Below are 21913 nucleotides of genomic sequence, written 5' to 3'. Positions count from 1 at the left end.
AGAGGAAAATTAAAATTTTGTTGTGCCCAAAATGCTCAATGATGTGTGTGCAGGTGATCACACGATCACACGATTCCAAGATGGCGTCGATGTAGGAAAAGAGATCCGCAAGACCTTATGCTTTGCTATTATTTGTTGTGGGGACATGTCAAGACCCAGGTTTATGAACAGAAACTGACAGATCTTGACAGTCTGATGTTCAAGTTACGTGATGTGATCCACAACATTCCGAACGAGCACAGTCAGAACGCAATTCTTGGATTCAAAGATTGCACGAGTGTTCGGCATGAATGGTACCCAGCTAGAGATCTGCTGATGAACCAAGTCACACCAAACATAAATTTTAAAGTTTCCTCTGTGTAACAAACAATATTTAATTGTAATAAACCTATTACCTTAAAAGTTATAAGTTTTTAGAATCCTGTAGGACTTTTGAAACACACTTATAATATGCATACATACGATTAATGCACGACATACATGTGTACTGCCTAGCTATCTTAATGTAGAGACCACACGAATATGGAAGTAATTCTATGTTTTTCCAGTTTCCAAATCCTGCCCTGAGCATAAGTTCCAATGCAAGAATGGAAGATGCATTGGAAAGTACTACAAATGCAACTTAGAGGACAACTGCGGGGACGGAAGTGACGAAGATATACAAATCTGCCGTGAGTAATTGCTTTAGTCACTTTGGCCAGAGCTGGGGGTTACTTAGAAACACATTACTTTTCCTGTAATACTCAACCAATTAAAACTCGCTTCAATTTAGACACTTACATTAGTAATGGCGTGGCCCACTTTACGAAAATCAGATTAGTATTTAACACAGCTAACAAATGGCACTACATTAATACACTGAGTCCCCCCTCCAGGTGGACCATGCAGAAAACCAAGTGTCTCGAGCAGCCAGCAGCCATTATAAGTAAGTCATTGTGTTGGTGAGCGAGCAGATTACTTGTCGTTGTTATTTTAAGGTAAGTAAGAAATGTGTGTGTACGTCCTTCAAAGTTAACATGTTCATATAGTACTATATATATTTTGAAAGCTCATTTATTTATCTCTTTCATCATGTAGTTACACTGTGAAAATGTTTTCTGTGTGAAAGTAACGATACCTATTTTTGTTTAAAAACGTGGTATGGAAACAAGTTCCTAACGTACTCCATTGCTGATTGGTTCTTTAACATCGCTTTTCTGGCACTTTTGGCTAATCGCGAAGATGAGAATGAGTGATGATATGATGAATGAATGAACACTCACAAAAAACATCCATACCAAGACCTGGTTTCGAACCCGGTACCCCGTGGCGTCTTAGGGGATGTGCTAACCACTCCTACAATCAAAAGTTTGAGATAGACAATATTCTCTAATAAATTGTAAAAACGTGAATAAACATGAATAAATATGTTTTCTTGAGTACAAGGAAAATTTTATAAGAAACTATAATCCTTGGACCACCCTTGGGACCCCTGTTCCAAAGGTGGCCCATATATAACGGTTTTGAATTTTTTTCTTAAGTTACAAGCAGTTTTACAAAATATCCATTTGGTAAACGTTGTTAATTAGTGATAGAACTGATTTCTTTTAATTTCAGAAATTTATCTCTCATTGGAGGTCTGTAAATTACACTAGAGGCTTAACTATTGCCACGTTTTGTTCACCTACTTTAAGTGTAACGATACTTCATTTAAGGGACAGTCCCTTTTATGAGTCTGTCCCGTAAAAAGGGTCGCCAAAATATCCTTTTTTGTGAAAATGTTTTGTAGCCATAAAATTACCATAACAATATACACACTCAACTGTTACTATTCGGTACAAATTATTTCACATTTCAATGTCAACAAAGTACCATATTCCAGTTATCTTAAAATATTGGCGTTCTTCTCTGTTTACCTGGAACCAGTGGCGGATTATCTCGAAGGGAGCGGACACCCATCGCCCCCCCTCCTCAGAACTTTCCGCGCCCAGCACACTTCCCTCCCAAACTACGGTCCTACCATATATATGTCATAACATCACTGTCGGAACTAAAAAGTAAAACGTTGGAGGCCCAATTTTGTATCATGTGTTTGCCCCCCACCTACGCAACCAGCCATGGTATTTGACGGTTACAATTATGAATTGCATGTTTAACTCAGAAAATCCACATCTCATGGATGATGTTTATTGAAAGAAGTTTGCATTTTACAACAAGGCAAGGTTGAATGAATTTAACGCATATCGAACAATCAAGATACAAGAAATAAGTAACGATATTAAATTCAGTGTAAACTAATTATTTGAAAAACTAGAACATTCGCTTGCGTGCTTTGGCATGAGCAAAGTGTTTCACAGCGTGTTCAACGCTTAGTCGTCCCGTTTACCTGTGCTCATTGTTCAAAACATATATATATTTCTCTTTCTTTGCCGAGGATGTACCGTGCGTCCAGTTCCTTGCGAGGCCGAGAGATCGGGAGAAGTGTGGCGGGCGTCGCTAGCGGAGATGCTGACATTTTCGACCAATAACGTCCCGTTTATTTTTATGGACATATCTATAGCTTGCAGATATTTATATTAATATTGCAAAACGAGCACTAACCTGTGTTATAAGGCTTGTTCAAAGAGAGGTCCACCTACATTCACACATTCCTCGCATCGTTTGATGAAATTTTGATTCACAAGCAAAAGTTCTTCTTCCGTAATTCTTCTAAGTTCTGCCCTTAAATTGTATTTAAGTTCGTCGATACTATGAGGGTTATTTCGGGAGACTCTATTTTAAGGTTCCCCACAAAAAATAATCGCACACGTAGGTGTAATACATAAAAAATCTTTGTTTTAACGTGAACTTTGCGGCTGGCATTTCAATCGCCTCACTTACACACAACACACACACACACACTGCGATTACACAATGAACTAGCACGGCAAGTAACCAAAAACAACACTCTTTTACACAGTACCAAATTAACACGCTCTTGGTTCAAGGTCTGTTCCTCACGCCATTCACAGCTCTGTCCAGGGCACCTTTAGTCGCGAACCAAAGAACAACTCAAGCTCGGAGCTTTCTGATTGCAAACAATGCTCACGAAAACCTTTGACCTTTAACTGTTTAGTCTGCAACGTAATCTTGATACAGTATTGCACATTCTCGAAACCTTCAAACCATTCCGAGCGAAACAAAACGCTTTCGAGGGTAAACTTAAGTGGGACATTACTGGTCGAAAATGTCGGCATCTTTGCTAGCGCCGCCCTACACACTTCTCCCGATCTCTCGGCTTCGCAAGGAACTGGTGCACTGGACTATTCCGCAGATCATATTTTATTGGCTGAAGTTTGAAAAGTGCAAGTTTAACAGAGGCGATAGTTACGGGTAAAGTGAGGACAATCAAACAAACAGCAAATAAATCCGTAAAATAAGTTTAATAGTCGTGTTCCAGGATGAAAGTAGTGACGTCGCGAATGGTATCCAGTTTAGTGATCCGAGGCGTTCCAAAAGGGGGTTGATGAAAGTCATAACCTCCCATTGTCCCAGTATTTCTAAAAAAATGAACATACACCCCCTTTCGAAAATCCTGGGCAAGCCACTGTTTGTGATATCTTCCATTGTATAGTGTCTGAATGCATTAGATGTACGAGATTAGAACTAACGTCGCTGGTATACTTTTGAATTTAGTTTTCTGATAAATCTAGGAGCATCGCAGGACAAAGAAATGATTTTGTTAAAGGCTGCGAAGCCTTAATAATAAATTTTAAGGTCAAAATTCAATTGGTTTGAGAGATACAATACTCGTGAAAAATTCAATATTTTGCCTTAAATATGGTATACATAATTTCATTTCTTATTAACATTTTGTGTTAAAATTTTGCAAACTGTAAGTTGGAATGTCAATGAACAACATTACAATCCTGAAATGGCTCTGCAATAAAGTATATGTACGAGGGCGTGCTGAAAATTAAAGCTTCCTATGTTTTTATTTTCTTTGTTACCTTGTACTGATGTCTACGCATTCATCCCCATAAAATGCCATCAGTCTCAGATGAATGTCTATTTATAGCACATTTTCTGTGGTTAGAAACTCGATCACTGCATGGTACTTCAGACGCTTCACCAACATTGCATGGTTACATGCTGTCATTTTCCTCGCAATAATTCAGCAACCCCTGGCGATAGAAGTTTGAAACCTTTAATTGAGAAGCGAGAAAGGTTTATAAGTGCAATGTATGGTTGCTCCAAAATGCGTTTACAAGGTAACAAAGAAAATAAAAACATAGGAAGCTTTACTTTTCAGCACGCCCTCGTATATATACTTTATTGCAGAGCCATTTAAGGATTGTAATGTTGTTCATTGACATTCCAAATTACAGTTTGCAAAATTTTAACACAAAATGTTAATAAGAAATGAAATTATGTATATCATATTTAAAGCAAAATATTGAATTTTTCACGAGTTTTGTATCTCTCAAACCAATTGAATCTCAAACTCAAAATTTTTACTGAAGTTACTTATCATGGAGTACTGTATTGTGTACAAATTTCAGATTTTTAAACAACTGCTCACCAGAGATATTTAACCTTGAACTTGCATTTTTTAAACAAAAATTACAAGTTTATGACCCTGTAGAAAAACATGAATTAAAGTCTCAAGCTTCAAATAATTTTGACACACACTATTGGTACACAGGTACTTGCACAAAAAATTCAAGTGTCAAACAAACTGCCTTCCCTCTAAAAAAAATGTCCAAAAATGTCATTTTGAGCGATTAAAATACACAATTTTGACCTTAAAACTTATTATGAAGGAATACTATTTAGAACATTACACAGAAATATAATTGTAGCCTATAATGTGCTTAACATCATAGATTTTGTCTCATTGTCGTAGGACTTACCAGAACTGAGATAAAAAAGTTGCCGCTTATGCTTACGAATGGAGAAAATGATGCGCGCCATGATAAAAGAATGCCCGCAATCTTCAAATCGGTGATAGTAAAAATAAAATAACAGTGGTTCTGAACTGTCAACATATGAGGCTTACACCACACAACAAATAAACGTTTTTAAAAATGGTCAAGCAACCATGCTGTATGACTTCATATGGATTGACCCATGGGCGTATATATAGTTCACGGAAGGGGTGGGGGTTCAAGTTTTGGTATGATTAGGATTCCTGTATTTCATAAGTGAAAACCTGGGACACCGGTGACTGGAAGCTTTGTTAGGAAGCGGGGGCAGGTGGCTGGACCTGACAAAGTTTAAAGTTGTATATGTACAACATAATTATTATGTACATACATATATAGAGTACCATTATCATATTGTTTACACTTCCTAATAAGAAAACAGAAATCTACTTCTAATATATCATTATCCTTGCAATTCCATTTCGGTGCCACAATGAACTAAGCCGCTATCACACAATGAAGAAACTTTACTTGAAAACTGCGGACTGAACAGATAAGCGCCCGAGCACTTAACTGTTTACAGTAAGCAGTTTACTATGCTGCTAGCAGATGGCGGTGCCATCGTGGAGTCAGATATATTTGCCGCATCTTCTTGTAACTCAATAACTCTGTATTATCGAGAGGGAATGGTTCAATGTACAGTTAGATTGTTTTATTAAATTATGCATTTTATAATTACGCCCAGGCATTAAAATAGTTCAGGAAAGTGTAGTTTTAATCATTTCCTGGTCCCCACCCGACATTTGTGCATCCCGTAGAAATTATTCAGGACACACGGACAAATTATATTCCCAGCTATAACCATATTCAAGGTCTTCGAGTGAAAAGAAATTGAAATGTTTAGTTAGTTTGCCACCAGGTGACTTTGATTTGGAAAAAGGGGCGTGGCTATGAAATACCGGAGGTCGGAGGAAAGCAAGCCTCGTGTGGGAACTTTACTTCCCGCTGATTAGCTGAGGTTAAAGCACGTTAAGTTGAGTTCTCTTTGAGTGTTGAAAGGGGTCATCTCGGAATGGAACAAAGTACAGGGAGTAGTTGTTTTGTAGTGGTTTAGTATTTTAAGTTTTTATGTAGTGTATTTAGTTGGGATTTTTAGTTAAAGCACTGCACTCTTTGTTTTTTTCTGAGATAGGTCTTTGGGGGGGGGGGATGAATATTAAAATGAAATTACTATAATACCCTTTTGGTTAAATAAGTGTAAGGAGTCTTAGTTATGTAAAAAATGTAATAGTATAATTTAATTGTTTCTTTATTATTTATTGAATTTAGATTGGAGTTTTATTATCATCATTTATGTTGTCTCACGCCCTTCAGGCATTATGGTGAATAAACCTCTTTACTATAAAGCCTTTTATGTATATTTCCTCTAAACCTACAATTTTACGGCTTAAGCCTTCCACTGCCATATCTTTATATTTCTGCTAATGTACCGACTTCAGTTGCAAGCCTTGTGTTCTAATAATAATAGTAACCCTTTGCGCAACAGCCCTGAAGGGCCTTGGCTTACCTACCGACTGCCGGTCTCCCTCCCACGCTTTCCTTAGTCACCTCTAAGCGTGGAGATCTGCAACCAGTGTTGGAATAGTCGGGAGGTCAGCCCGACGTATCCCCAGCCGTTGTAGTACGTTTCCGGGACCGGATTACCCTTACTCATTCGAAGCTCTCCAATTTCCTCACTATGGTGGGTTGCCACCGGCCCTATACGTAGGCCGAATATATTCCGACCAGATCCGGATTCGAACCTACGCCGTCGCGCAGCCAACGATCTCAAGACGATTGTGTCCTAATGAAGGACAATATTTCTTAGTGAATAATTTTAAAGGACGTGCAATAAGGAACTGGTCATACAGCTTGAATTTAAAAAAGAATTACAATATTAGAATTAGTATTTTCCTCTTTGCTGTAAAATTGAAAATAACATCATCGGTGTTATGTTAATATTCCTACGTACACTTAACAGTGCAGGGTCCATTATTCGAGAATCTCTCGTTGAATTCCAAGACACGATCTCAACTTATCCAAAGTTGAAAACATCTTCTCGGGTGTTGCGGTTGAAACTAGCAGTGTAGCGACAATCACCAACAATTTGTGCATATTGTGCATTAGGTAAGAAAGCATATCACAATTTTCTAGTGCCTATAATGCCGAGCCTGGGCGTATCTTTTCAATTACTGTTTGCCACTCCTTTGGCCACATTTATCATTCAGATTTGAAAATGTAAAAATTATCAACCACGGCATCCAACATTTTGACACACTGTTCCTGTTGGATCGAGAAATAAAAGACTCGCTGCTAATATCCACACACAACTTTTCTCCCTACCACCACTGACACTCAACAAATCTGTCACACTGGGGATAATAGGCTGACGCGGTGGAGAACACCTTTTCTTCCGAACTTTCACTGCTGCACCATCCAATTCAAACCCAGCTGCTGCAAGGTTGATTCGTTCTTCTCCTTCAACCTCAGCTCGCAGGAATGACATCAAGGACTGCAGTCTTCCGGTCGGTGTTGTCTCATTATTTTCCTCAGCAGCAGACAATGTTCTTCTCTGCCACACACGCATCAAATCCTCTGGGAGACTGGACTCCACCAATGGAAACAGCATTGCTGCATATTTGTCGCTGGTAACACCCATCGATTCTAATGCTCGAAGTTAGGACAAACAAATGTTTTCTTGACGGTTCAACACCTTTTGTAACACCAATTTTAGCAGTTCACGCACGTACACTTCCACGAGCATATCATCGCGACCGAAACGTGATTTCATGGACTGCACAACTTTCGGGTAATTTTCTTTTGTTGGTGGAAAACTGTTCACAAGCTGGCGCGAACGAGAACCTTCAATTGTCGCTTGTATCAAATACTGGAACTTGTCCTCTGCAGGAATTGTATCATCTTCATCGATCTTCTTGAATTGTCCCCAAAAATGTAACCACTCTTTCAAGTCCCCTCCAAACTTCTTCAGTTCGATTTTAGGTAACTTGAATCTTCGATTCTTTACTTTCGAAAACGACTCGCCTTGACAGCAGTTTCCTTCCGACAACTTCAAAAAGTTCGACACTTCAATATGTCGTTTGTTGAACAAACACTCCGACAATGACTGTTCTTTCTCTAACTCATTTTCACTAACACCCGATTCCAACATCAAATCAAAAACAGTTATGTCAGCCACATGCAGATCACTTGCCTTATTTTCAAGCAACTGGATATTTGCTTCAATAACATTCCTGTCCGGAGTTTGCATCGCTAACTCATTTGCAATCTTCTCCGAAACACGTGTAAAAGCTGACCTAGCCACTGCACGGCTTTTCTTCAGACGATCAATGTCCGTTGACATTTTTCCGATATTTGCACTTAATCTTCTCCGGTCCAACACAGAAAGAAAAGACAGGTCCTGTCACGGTCGCCAATAAATGTTGGATCGAGAAATAAAGGACTCGCTGCTAATATCCTTTTGACTATATTCTCAAGAACATGTACACAACACAGTAAAAAAACATGACAATCTTCATACTTTTTCTGCCCGGGAATGACAGTAATATAACACAGCATAGAACAAACAAAATACTGCACAGGTTATTGCCCAGAATACAGAGTAAACAATATTGCCAGGTGCCAACTCACATAATATCTAACAGTTCCAATGAATGAGGGATAGCCATTTCACATCTTTGGAAGAAGTTGTTGCAATTTGCCATGTGCTGACTGTGTTCAGAGAAACGTGAGTTCATTTATACTACAAAATGATCGAAAAATGGACGACAGAGGCTTACCTTGTAATATTCTTTGGTGCTCTCAGCTGGTGCATTGTTTCTCCTATTGGACGACTGGATGTTCTAGCTCTCTTTACGTATTTCTTCATAATTTTCTCTACTTTGGAATAAATTTAAGTCCTCACAACTCTTTCTTAGTGTTTTTTTTTAAATATCTCTAGTAGAAAAAAAAGGAAGAAGAAAAATGCAGTGGAGATGAAATTTTTAAGGAGTATGTTGGGAAAGACTGGAAGAGATAGAATAAGGAATGAGGAGATACAACAGACAGTGGGAGTGGTGAAGCTTCATGACAGAATAGATCAGGTACAGATGGGATGGTTTGGACACATGAAGAGCTAGGATGCAGAAGGACTACCAGTAAGAGCTAACGATGCACAAGGAGTGGGAATAAGGGCCAAGGGGGAAACCAAGATGTCGGTGGAAAGAGCAGATAGCGGAGAGTGTTAGGATAAGATGGAAAGTTTGGAACACCGTGGAAAGAGAGGGATGGTGGAAGATCAGAAGAGAATGGAGAGTTTTGACTTCAATGCCGACTCAGCCAGATGCAGGAAACGGCGAAGAATAATGATGATGATCTCTATTAGAATGCTGACATGTTCACAATACTGAACAGTCCACCTTTGAAGGTGCCCAAAATAATGTTGCAATGCATGAAAACAATTTTATTAGAACAAGTGGAGATACATCAAACTCCCCACAGGTTACACACTGAAGAAACTGAAGAGCTTCCTGAAACGTTTCTCTTGTAGTGGTAAATTGTAAAGTCTGAAAAGTTTCTACAATTAATAAAAACAATTCCACAAGTCACAATACTTAGTTTTGATACTTTTCTGTCCATCTTGTGTCAAACAACTTGAGAATATTACGGTGTTTCTTTGGCTTTCTTGCAATGCGTTTTTTTTTTAAATAAATTCCTTTCAAAAGACTCGAGGAAAAATATATAACTGATTTTACAATCCCAATGTAGTTTCTTACCGTATAAATTCCACATGATGTGCAACACCTAGAGTAAAATGTGTGCCAAACACTACACAATAATTGCTTTTAGACATTTCTCTGAAATTATCGATTTGACCCCTTTAAATCTACCATGCGTTACATCATCGCCAGCATATCCTTGAACAAACATTTTTTTCTCTAAATCCGCACCCAACCAAGAGAGAGTAGCAGTCATAGCTGAAGCTCACCCACATGCTGTTACATCTCCAACAGCAATAGATCGGAAAGATATTTTCCCATTCCGATATATACTGGGAAATTATTTATCGACTATCAGGATTATCACACACAGTTCGACAATTTCAAATTGAAAAGAATAGAACTTTATGAATGCTTAATATCGGGAACTTATAATGAAATAGTAATAGTGGCGTTATAAATTCACAAACAGTTGCTTCGGGCAGTTAATACGTGTAACATTATAGAATTTGCGAAATGTCAGGAATTATCTGAACATTTTCAAGAGAAATTCCGAAACTATCACTAATATGGGTCTGCAATCCCATCTGGTGTGTGGAATTAATTTTTCCCATCCGTATCCCGCTCTGTACGTCTCTAAACTAGAAGAACAAAATTAGTCAGAAGACATTTTTATTTACAAGCTGATAGAAAAGGTAATTTGGTATACGTAAGCTTTTATAGCCTACTATATTTATTTATTTAATTAATTTTCAAACATAAGTATTTATGTACTCTATATGGTGAAACAGTTTTATATTAAAATGTGTATTTTGCCGTCCCGTTGTGTTCAATTTTCATTCAGAATTATGTGAAAAAATGTTCCGTCTTGTTGTTTTAATAATCTGGTCACCTTCGATACTTCGGTTTACTTTTCTCGATTTACGTTCGTACGAACAGACACTGGAAAAACATTCACAACTGAGTAGATGTGATACTTATCTAAACATGTTATTCTATGATCACAGCCCGCTGCTATCCTAGGCACTCGGCCAGTCCGTTTGATATTGATAGAACACAATTCCTGCCGCTACTAAGCTGACGGCGCTAGTTGTGAACTTATGACTAAGAGACTTACGGCATAAGTATTTAGATCTCAATAGCGGTGCAAAATATTAACGAGATGGGAAGCATAATAATAATAATAATAATAATTATTATTATTATTATTATTATTATTATTATTATCATTATAGACATTTACACGCTGGTGAACAGCATTGATACCTTATCACAGCAGTTTTACATAAAAAATACATGACATACAATTACAAGTTTAGAAGATACAAGATTTGATAAAACATACAATTACAAATTACTAAAATCTTTGACAGCTTAAACTAAACTTACATAAATACAATAAAATACAAGATATCAGATACTTTACAACTTTGATGCCACACAGCACAACTTGCAATTGACATAAGGAAACCTATAAATTGAAAACATTTAAACGAAATGCACAATCAATAAATTAGCTTAGAAAAAATATTTATTTGGAAGTTCTACGTGATGAATGATAATTAAAACGATAACATTCCATTTGCCAGTTATTATTATATAAACATGTATCCTCTGTCATTCCCAGTGGCTATTTACCGTGTTTCTTTCTCTCCCCCTGCTCTCCTTTCCGCTTCTCCTGATTTATTATTTATTTGATCATGTTACGCCCCCTCACGTTTCACTTTTCTGAACTCCATTCTCCATGTTTGTCCCACTTGTGGAGTTATAGACATCATGTCTTGTTCCAAATGCAACGCACAATCCTGTAGTTCGGCATTTACGTGGACCTAATTTATAAAAGTGGCAAAATTCGAATGATGCCCTTGCCCCGTCGCCTACAGTTATTAGTGTTTCTTGGAGAATTGTAAATAATCATCAAAAATGCCGTGCCTCCATTACCCAGAGTGTGAAGCTAAACCTACAAGAAAACATAGAGCCTAGTACCGGCTTTGAGACAGTGTTGTTCTGTTCCACGAATAATGACCATTCTGAAGATGTAAGTACGTAAACTTTTCTGTAGATTCTTAATTCCAATTGTGTTGAAGTGCTTTACTTGTTCAACGACAGAAATGTTTGATAGACCTAAATACTTAAATCACAAGCCAGTCTCAATCATAAAGTTCACCTGCTTTAAAAGCGCCTTGGTAGAAGCAGAACAGTCGGACATCGGCGCTATTTGGTGAGTAGCGGCAGAAATTGTAACTTCTTGCAATAACATGCGAACTGGTTAAGTGCCAAGGATGGAAGGTTATGGTCAATTACAAGACACGTTTATAACAATAAGAAAAAAATACCAGTATGTTGTTCTTCTTATGACTCAAAAATCTTGTAGTAAATATTGACACCAACTCACGTACTTTCTTCATCCGCAGGTTCTTCCATATCGGTCGACCCAGTCCAAGCTTTGCTGTTTGGATCATGTTTTGAAGATCTACGCATGAGAGACATCCTAAAGTTCAAGGTTTGGTTTCGTTTTTCCTTACTTGTTTTAGTTCTGTGAACAAAATGATTCCTCTCTCTCTCCCTTCCGGATGGCGCAGTGGTAGAGCCGTCGCCTTATAATCAAGGGGTCCCGGGCTCGATACTCCGAGGAGGCACATAGTGGTTCGAATCCAACTTTAAACTATAGGTCCAGTACCGATTAGCCTTACTCTGCATAAAGTGGACTTAAAACATTAAATCAATCAATCAATCAAGAAAATGCTTCCTCACTGTTTGTTTCGAGAAATTTTGACAATTCATTCTATGTATGTGGTTTATTCTTATTCTAGACACCATCATTATATTCTGTTGAAGAAGAAAATAAGAAATTAAATGTGTTGTATTAGAATATTATCAGCTTCTGATTGTGATATTGTGCATTGACTGCGAATCGTATTATAATTCTGAAGAGATGAATCCTGTTGAGTTGTTGTTTAAGTCCTCTTTCTGCACAGATAGGCTAACTGGGATTGGACTTACAGTTTTAAGTAGGCTTCGAACCACTAAAGGCATCCACAGGGTATCGCCTTGATGACACTACGCTTCAGAGGAGACACTGAAGAAATTAATCCACGGTATTTCATATAAAATTGAACCTGTGTAAAAATTTACATGGGTTATACAATCTTCATCACTCGACACCATACATAACACTTTGATGTAGAATTCTCCCAAACAACTGCACTTCCCAATTGCGTTAGGGCCTTTCCGATTTGTGGTTAGAAATTGCAACATACATCCCCCATATACGTGATAACATGGTAATATATTTTTCATTTTAAAATTTCATGGAAACTTTGAAAATGTAATTTTTGTAAAAAAAGTTTCTGAATTTCCTGCATTTTCAAACCCGGTAAAACTGGACAACTTATTCAGGGTTCATTAAAAATTGAATAGAACAGAGGATGGTAGTAGTATAAAATACAATATTACCATTTCGAGAAAGTATGAGCCCCCCTCTGGCAGATTTGGCCACACTTAAAACTAGCTCAACATGCCCATATGAGTTTTTTTGCTCAAGTGTGGAACTCTGTCTAATCCAAGATTTTTGTAAAAATGCCCTCGGGAATTTCCTGTGAAAGTATGACCCCCCTCAGATTGATTTGCCTACACTTACAAAAGCTGCATCTGCCAGATTGTTGTCCATAATCCTGTCAAAAATATGCCCCTCTTGATATTTTTTTTGACCACACCTAAAACTAAGCCAAAAAGCCACCCACATACACACACACACCCGGTTTAAGTTCAATTGGACACCAGGCCCAACTTGTGCATTATGCAGAGGCCCTCTAGAATTGCTCTGTGACTCTCTCATTTCTTACATCATAAACATATGATTTTTCACCTATGAGAATAACACTACATATGGTGTCATCAGGGAGTGTATCGTGGAATTCACAGATAATTTTAATGTTTGTCCTGTCATTAACCACAACTTGTTTTCTTTTTGAAGTGTTGATGACAAACATGGGTCTCTGTGCTTTGAATTCATCTGGTGTGTAATACATGTCAGTATTGCCAGTAGTGACCCTTTTGTATGCTGTAAATGCCTCATATAATTTAAGGAAATCATCCTTGGACATGTCTAAATTATAATTTTCTCTAGGAAACACCTCATTTCTGCCATTTTTAAGATAAATGTTCTTGATGTTGCAGTTATCAAATTTACTTGAATTTTTTTCCTGATTATTGTGTCTTCCAGTCTGAAACAATACCACCACAAAATCTGGCATGTCATATTGTATACTGGAGAATGAATTTGTAGCATCAAACTCATAATAGGTACCAGTGGCAGGCTTCTGCACACATTGATATGTATAAAATTGTAAAGGCACCTGTGGATTTTTAGGATATCTGCTTTGTATTTAAGAGCATAACTGGCCTCATATTCAACAACTGGCATTCTTAGCTCCATAGTCTGAATAAGGCATTTGCCCTTATCAGGTAGGGTATTAGGCAGAGCTGCCCGGGAGAGTTTAATGTACTGTACCTCATCAAAGCATTGTTATCATTGGCAGCTCTTCTAAATGTAATTCTTAAACCACCCTTCCACATAATATCTTTGTAATCTGAGAAGAATCCAGGCAACAGGCGCATGGGGAACAACACTGTGTGGCTTTTAGATATAATTTTATCACCAGCCTAAAATCCAACTATTTTGTAGTAAGAAGCCTCGGTTTTGGATAATTTTAGTGTGGCCAAAGCTGTGGAAGTAATGCCGGGGTAATCCACTCTGTTTATAACAACACCATGTTTTCTGATCTCAATTTCAGAGAACAGATGTGGCACAAAATTGTCTACAAGTCTTATGTTTGAATTTGCCGGATAATCTGTACCATCGAGCTTTACAACATCAAACTTGATGTATAGATCTGCTCTGTGGGGGTGTATAAAGCCATCCCCTACATCAAGATCAACCTCAATCTCTGTGTTGGGTTGATTTAAATTTGCAAATGTCCTCCTGTTTGGGGGGAATGATTGTAGCTCATAACTCGCAATATTTTCCATTTTTTCTTGTATGTATTTTTATTTAAATATTAATCTCTATGATTGCAGTTGTTGTGGCTCCAGCAAAATCAACTAATTCTTCTTTTTCATTAGTGACCATCAACTCAATGTAATCTATTCTGTTATGGCACACAGGAAAATATAATGTTGGTGATGGAGTGTAGATGATCGGTTTCATAAATTCAGAGTTAGGTTTGAATGTTGCAATGATGCCAGTTTGTTTGTGAGTGCTTATGCCATTTGATTTGGTGATCATACCCTCGGCCACATTACAGTGAATATTCAGAGTCTCTATGGCTAAGAATTTAGGTATATTAATAGCAGTGTGTTTGATGGCTGGTTCAAGTTTTGTGTTGTTTTCAAATCCCAACAGCTCTCCTATAGTACCCAGATACACTGTCTCTGTAGCAGATACAATCTCTACTCTGTGAGTGACAGAATTTTGAGTTAAAACTATACCTCTGGGTAACTGAGCATTTAGAGTAGATAGATTATATTGCCCTGGAGTGGACAATTTTTTGATCCCCAACTGCAATCTTGTTGTTGTGGTGTGTAATATTAGGGATCAAGTACATGCCATAAAATGCTCTGAGAGCTATTGTTTTGGGATACACTATATCATCATGTAATTTGAGTTTCAATATTGAATTTTGGCTGGTGAGATGGAATACTCCCATGATGTTTCAGATACCACAGGGCTTTTTGAAAATCTTCAATTGATGGTTTATTTATTTGAGACAGATATCTAAGAAGAGATAAACACAGATGTCCACAATTAACATCTTTGAAATTTTGAACACGGGCATTATTGTAATAAAGATTAGCTGATTTTAAACATTTTATTAAATTTTCTGGTGGAACACCTCCAAATGAATCAAACCCAAATGCCTCATCTTTTAAATATTTAAGATAACAGATCCAGTGAGTACCCTGATTTTTGTACTTATCCAAATTAACAATGCCACACTCTTTGTTGAGTGGTTGTTCTGGTAAAGAATCAGACATGTACACACCTCTAAAATTTTTGATGCCCAGTGGCTTGATTAAAGCTTCAATATCTTGGTTTGTAAGCGGCTCTTGTTTTTTTTAAACTTATTCATGGCTCTCTTAACACCTTTGCCTTGTTTCTCTATGGCCAGGTTATGGCGCTTCAATTCATCTAATTCTGCCTTATTCTTCTTGGCATCTATTACTGTTTGTGCTATAGCAGCTGATCCCCCAGCCAAGCTCCCCACAGCCCCCAAAGCTGCTAAGATGGCCGGGATAGTAAATATAAATCCACCCACATGTGATTTTTTCTAAATTGCTGTAATTTTTTTAATTGGGGGGTACTAAGCAATAATTTCATACCATGTTCCTTGGCAAGACAATAATTTTTTTTCTTGCGCTGCTTTTTGGTTAAAAGACTATCAATAGTTTTAAGAGATTTAAGACCTGCATAAGGTATTTGATACATAACACCCTTGGCCTTCATCCTAGGTTTATTATATATATATATATATATATATATATATATATATATATATATATTCACAACCCCCACCCCAGTTTTTGTTTGGTGTTCATAGCTATGGTGGTCCCCAATGCTGCTATTCTTTCATTTAAAGAAGCATCTTTGCTTACAAATCTACCAAATGCAGCCTCTTCTAATTTCTTGTCTGCAACATGTCTCTTGTCAAGATCAGAATGTGTGTTGTATGCTATGTCATGGTCTCTACAAGCAGCATCTAGGGGATTAACACCAGGATCACCTCTGTTTAATCTATGATCCAATTTTGTACCGGGACCACAATACTGATAGCCTGGAATGTGTAGTTCAAATGGCAGCTTGTTTATAATGTCATTAACAAGGCCCCGACCCTCAGAAATATTCCAAAATTTAGGTGGTAGAGTATTAATAATTTTTATAAGATATCCAATCCCCTTAGTGTCATTCACTATAAAATTAGACAATTTTGTGCTTATCATGTCCATAATTCCAACCTTTTCATTGTAAAAATTGTGGTTGCCAGCATTTTCCTCCCCAGCTATCACCAGCAACCTATCTACAAGTTTCCTGACATCATCAACCCACACAAATTCTTTAGGCAGGGTGTTGTATTGTTTGATTCCACTACCTGTCTTGATCTGTGACCATATGGGCTTGATTAAATTGTTGTATTTTGCTCCACTGCTAGACTTGACTCTTTTTTGTGTGGGATCATTGTTCTGGTATAGAGCATCTGATTTTATTAATATTTCTTTGTAATGCTCATAATCTTGATCTTTATAGCTGCCAGGTCTCTTCCTAGTCATCAGTTCCCACAATCCAGGTGTGCCAGGATATTTAACAAAACCACCTCTCTCTCCAAGATGAGATTCTGAATATACAATTATATCATCTCCCATAAATGTTACTCTGAAATTGCCAATTCTATGTATGATGCTACCATCACGCTCTGTGTCAGCATATAAGCCAAAGACCTCATCTTTGTTGTCTTTAGGTGTGCTTAAATATTTTTGAGCAAGAAGACCCAATTCAATAGGATCCTGAGTAGCTTCAATTCTTCGAGGAGCAACAGGACTAGGTGTATGAATACTAGAAAGTGGGGTGATTGGATAATTTAATATGTTCCTAGCAGCTACAGGTACAAGCTCTGTGATCAAATTTTGATTTTGCTCTGTAACAGTTTTGATATTTTTGCCTAATTCACTAATGGCATCAATAATAGGCTGTTCTGTTTGCTTGTGTTGTTCATAGATTCCTCGGTTCTCTGATTTCCATCCCTTAAATCTTTTTACAAGATAATCTCTTAATTTAAGATCATCAATAATTGGCCTTTTCATGGTTATTTATATATGTTTCTATGTCTAGAAAATTGTTGATTTTATTTCTGTATTTACCAGTATTAGGTGTTCTTGTCATATCAATTGTGACAAACCCATAGCTGTCCTGGTTCCAGCACCTACTGCAAAACTTGGAAAAATCATTGTAGCTCAAGTCCCCACCTACATATTCATCATGTATGTGTTTGAGGTTGGTATGATCTTGATGAAACACACATATAAAATTGCTGTTGTCTCGGATCAGCTGCTTCGGTATTTTAGAAAAAGTCTGTGCCAGGTAGAAGCAATCAATGTTTTTGTGTCGGCCCTGTGTAAAAAAATTTCTAACCTTGTTTTGATTATCCAGTATAATGTCATCAAACACAGCAACAGAATTATCGAGACATTCATGAAGTGGCTTAACATCTGGTTCAAAAGTGGCTATATCCAGTCCATCATATAGCTTCATCAGCTGCTGATATTTTAATTGTTCCAAGCTCTTAGAGAAGACATACAAGTGCCTGTTTTTCCAGTCTAACCAGTTGGGTGCCAATAAAAAATTATCAATCATTAGTGTAGTTTTACCACAAGCCGATGGCCCAACAATAAGACATCTAATATTATCAGGCAGCAACTTGCCATTTCTCTTAATCTGCAGTTCAGGTTCTGGCAGCCTCTTTATAACATCCCAGGTGCTCATATTATCACTTTGTTTGCCTCGATCCAGCTGTGTTCTGGAAGTCCTAGCCATTTGACAAGTATCTTTTGGCCTTTTCTGCGGATGATTTTCTCTATGAGATATGTGTCAGGCTGTTTAGTTTTGTTGAGTTCTTCTTCATAGAACCTGCCTTTGAGAATTTCTCCTCGGTGATCTTTTATTATATATGTGTTAGGGGTCCCAGGTTTAACTTGAGCCACTGCAAATAATTCAGTGCTCCAGTTTCTTGTAAAGCCTCTTTTGAATACGTGCTTATATTTGCTGATTCTTACTTGATCACCCACCGTGTATTTGGCTTTTCTTGTTGTTTGCTGGTATCTAGGATAATAAACAGTACTGATCAATTTTTGCTCATCAGATGAAGTTACCTCAGAGGGTTTCATGTTGATTGTGGAATGGACAGAGTTGTTATATTTGTGTAGAAGTTCTGGAAGAATATTAAGCCATTTATAATTACCTTGAAGTGTAAATTGTTTATACATAAGATTTTTTAAGGTTTTGTTGAATTTTTCTACAATTGAGGCCTTGAGATCACTGTAACTCGAGTAATGTTGTATTGACTGGCTTTTAATAAATTGTTGGAACACAGAATTATAGAATTCTTTGCCATTATCTGTTTGCAAATAGCGCGGTGATCTTCCACTCTGATTGATGATTGTCCTGAAGGCTTCTGTAACACATTTTCCAGTATTGGATTTGAGTGGCACAGCCCAGGCAAATTTTGAAAATGTGTCTATGACAGTGAGTAGATACTTGTAGCCCTTGTTGATTTTGTCTAAGTTTTTCAGCTGTCCACTTGCCATCTCAACCAAGTCACTCTGCCATAAATCAACTATGCCTTTTGTAACCACGGGCAATCTCTTAAAATTATGTCTCGCTTGTGTGTGTAATTCATCAACAATAATTTGTCTAGACATGGTATGTAAACTAGAATATTGCAACTATGGGATGTTCAGCAGCTGATACTACAGGATTTTCTACAGTTTGTCTCCTATTTGTATACTAAATTCCAGAGAGCCATCATCTTCAGCATAAGCTGTTTCTAATGTGTTGGGGTCTGTAAAATCCTCTAACTCTACACTGGTGATTTTTGCTTTGTTTTCAGCATTTGTTATTTATAAGGTAGGGTAGTGGTGTGCCTGTGGTTGTAGCCAATATTTGATCTTGATTGGTCTAAGTGTGCCCCCAACAAAAAATTGGTAATAAAATTGTGCAGGACACAGCATATAAATTTTGCCACCTGGGGTAAATGGTGAATCATATTCTTTGTTGGGGATACTGTACAATTCAAGAATTACTGTATGCTTAGGATTCTCGATTAGGCCAGTTATTTCTTTTTCTGCTGTAAGCAATCTACTTGTTACAGATTCAAGGTGCTCATTGATAGTCCTAACAACATCATCATGGCCTGGCTTGATCTTTATGTCCACAACAAGTTTCTTGTATTGTTGCACAATCTCTTGTAGCTGGGTCGCAAAAACAGACAGAGCATTTGCTTGATTGGATTCCATGGTCCCTAGCTGTTGCTTGATATTAGCTACAATTTGCTGTAAATTTTCAACAACTGCCAATTTTGAATTTTGAGCAGTAAGATCATGGACTTGTCTTCTGATATCCTCAAACAGGGCATGCAGTTCATTAATATGTTGATTGGTTGGTAGAGTGGCCACTGTCTGAGTAAGTTGTTTGATCTCTGTTTGGATATTCTTGATATCTTCTGACTTCAATATGCGATTCACTGCCCTCTTTATATTTTTAAGTTCCTGTGATGTAGGCAGATTTGATACAGTATTTTGCAAAGATTCAGGTGCCAATTTCACATCATTTAATTCAGAAGCTTCAACCACACCACGCATAGCATCTTGGAGCAGGGCTATATCTGCCTGAGTAGGTGTTGATTGTTGTAAAATTTCAAGCTTTGTTTGGATATCATCGATCAATTGATGAAAATGAGATAGCTCAGATTCAGTGTTGAGGTTTTCGAGTTTTGTAATCTGTTGCTGGACATTGACAAGGGTATCTTCAATACCAGGCAATCGGGATTCTTGTACATTTGTCAGATCACTTTGCACTGCTGCTATTGTACCCTCAAGATGGGTTATGGTACTTTGAGTTTTTCCAAAATCTTCATATGTTTCAAGTTCCAGCTTGATGTTGGCAACACTCCGAGTTATTGCACTCAAAGCATCAGAAAATGGCAAGTTAATTCATAAAATTTTCAAGTGTCTCAATTTTTTCTTTAACCTCGGCTATGGCATTGTTCAGAGGGTCCAGATTAGGTATCTGTAGTGATTGAATCTGTTCCTTTAGAGTGGAAATCACTAGATCAAAATCTTCTTGTGATTTTATGCTTTTGACAATTGTTTGGAGCTGTGTCTGGACATTATTTATCTGCTCTTCCAATTGTTGTTTCAATTGCTCAGAGTTGGTGGCCTGGGTCTTAAATTTGGCTTGAAGAGCCGCTACAGCCTCTTCAAAACTTTGAAAATTATCCAATGTAGCCAAGTCAGTATATTTCTGAAGCAGCAATTTGAGTTCTGAATCAATTTTAAGAAGAGGGTCCATGCATTGTGATTGTAAATTTGTAATTTCTAATTGAAGACTGGCATTGAGTGTGGTTTGTATAGCTTGTAAATCACTTCTTAATTTCTTGACTCTGACATCAAGCATAAGAATCTCATCACTGTGATCTTCATGCCTTGTATGGCCAAATATATCATTAGGCATTTTGATTTAGTGGTTATTTATTATTGAATATCTAATTCTTAATTCTATAAAAAAAAGGTATAAGCTTGTCATAGGATCCCGGGACCTCAATATATAAGCAGTCACCAACAGAAACAGTATATACAGTGCCAGAAATCATGTTTGAGTGCTTTATTCTATAAATATTTCTCCCTATTGAAATCTTGACATTACCCTCAGGGGTTGTAATAAATTGCAATTGACCACCTACAGGTAATTGGTAATGATTCAATTTATTGTTAAATATGTACAATGTTTTACCTGTTTCATCATCAACATCTGTAAGTATGCTGTTCAGATGAATTAACAAAGCACTTAGTTTAGATTGTATATCAGAAGAGGGTGCTGGTGTTGGCAGGTCCATAATAGCCTGTTTTTTGAACCCAAATAAGTTCATAGGCATGTTTATTTATTTCAAATCATGCTCTGTAATTGGGCATTGATTACCATTTTTCAAATCACAATGACCCCATGGTAGAGTATGTATGCCACATGATAAAATGCATCTCTTATCATCATATGGGTCCAGAGCCACTTTTCTTACAACATTTGTAGTCAACAAGTGATCCACACTCTGAGTTCTATTTTCTGATGTTCTGATTGTGCTACATGATTTGAGGCAATTTTTGTAATCTTCAAATTCAAGCTCTTTGTCAACAGTCACTCTGCCAATGCCCTTGGCTTTTTTGGAAACAGCACCACTACATGTTTCAAAGCTGTACATCTTAGCCCTTAACCCAGCAAATGCCACAATAACATCACCAAGTGTCTCATCTTTTAACTTGCCAGGCACCTTTTTGTTGTGGGGCTGAATTTTTGAATGTTCACTGGTATCAAAATATTCAAGCAATGCAGGCTGGGGCATATCTTGATAAACATCTTCTGTCTGAATATCAAGAATAAAACTATCTGTGTCCATGTACATCAGTTTTACACAATCACCATAAAAAGGCTTCAACACATCACAATACAATTTT

At 37.3% G+C, this 21913-nt stretch overlaps 1 protein-coding gene across 1 annotated transcript in view; it reads left to right on the top strand.

Moving 5' to 3' along the window:
- LOC145977875 (uncharacterized) overlaps nt 1–21913 on the top strand; it is a 469373-nt gene that overhangs the window by 339592 nt on the left and 107868 nt on the right. Inside the window, exons 13-14 of the mRNA XM_083110208.1 lie at nt 549–671; nt 12052–12140. Of these exons, the coding sequence (XP_082966334.1) occupies nt 549–671; nt 12052–12140 (212 nt within the window). The remainder of the gene's footprint in view (nt 1–548; nt 672–12051; nt 12141–21913) is intronic.

This window comes from Lepisma saccharinum, chromosome 23 (genome assembly GCF_977018435.1).
Source record: "Lepisma saccharinum chromosome 23, izLepSacc3.1, whole genome shotgun sequence".
In the NCBI taxonomy this organism is placed as follows: Eukaryota; Metazoa; Arthropoda; class Insecta; order Zygentoma; family Lepismatidae; genus Lepisma; species Lepisma saccharinum.
This window is presented reverse-complemented; position numbering and strand designations above follow the sequence as displayed.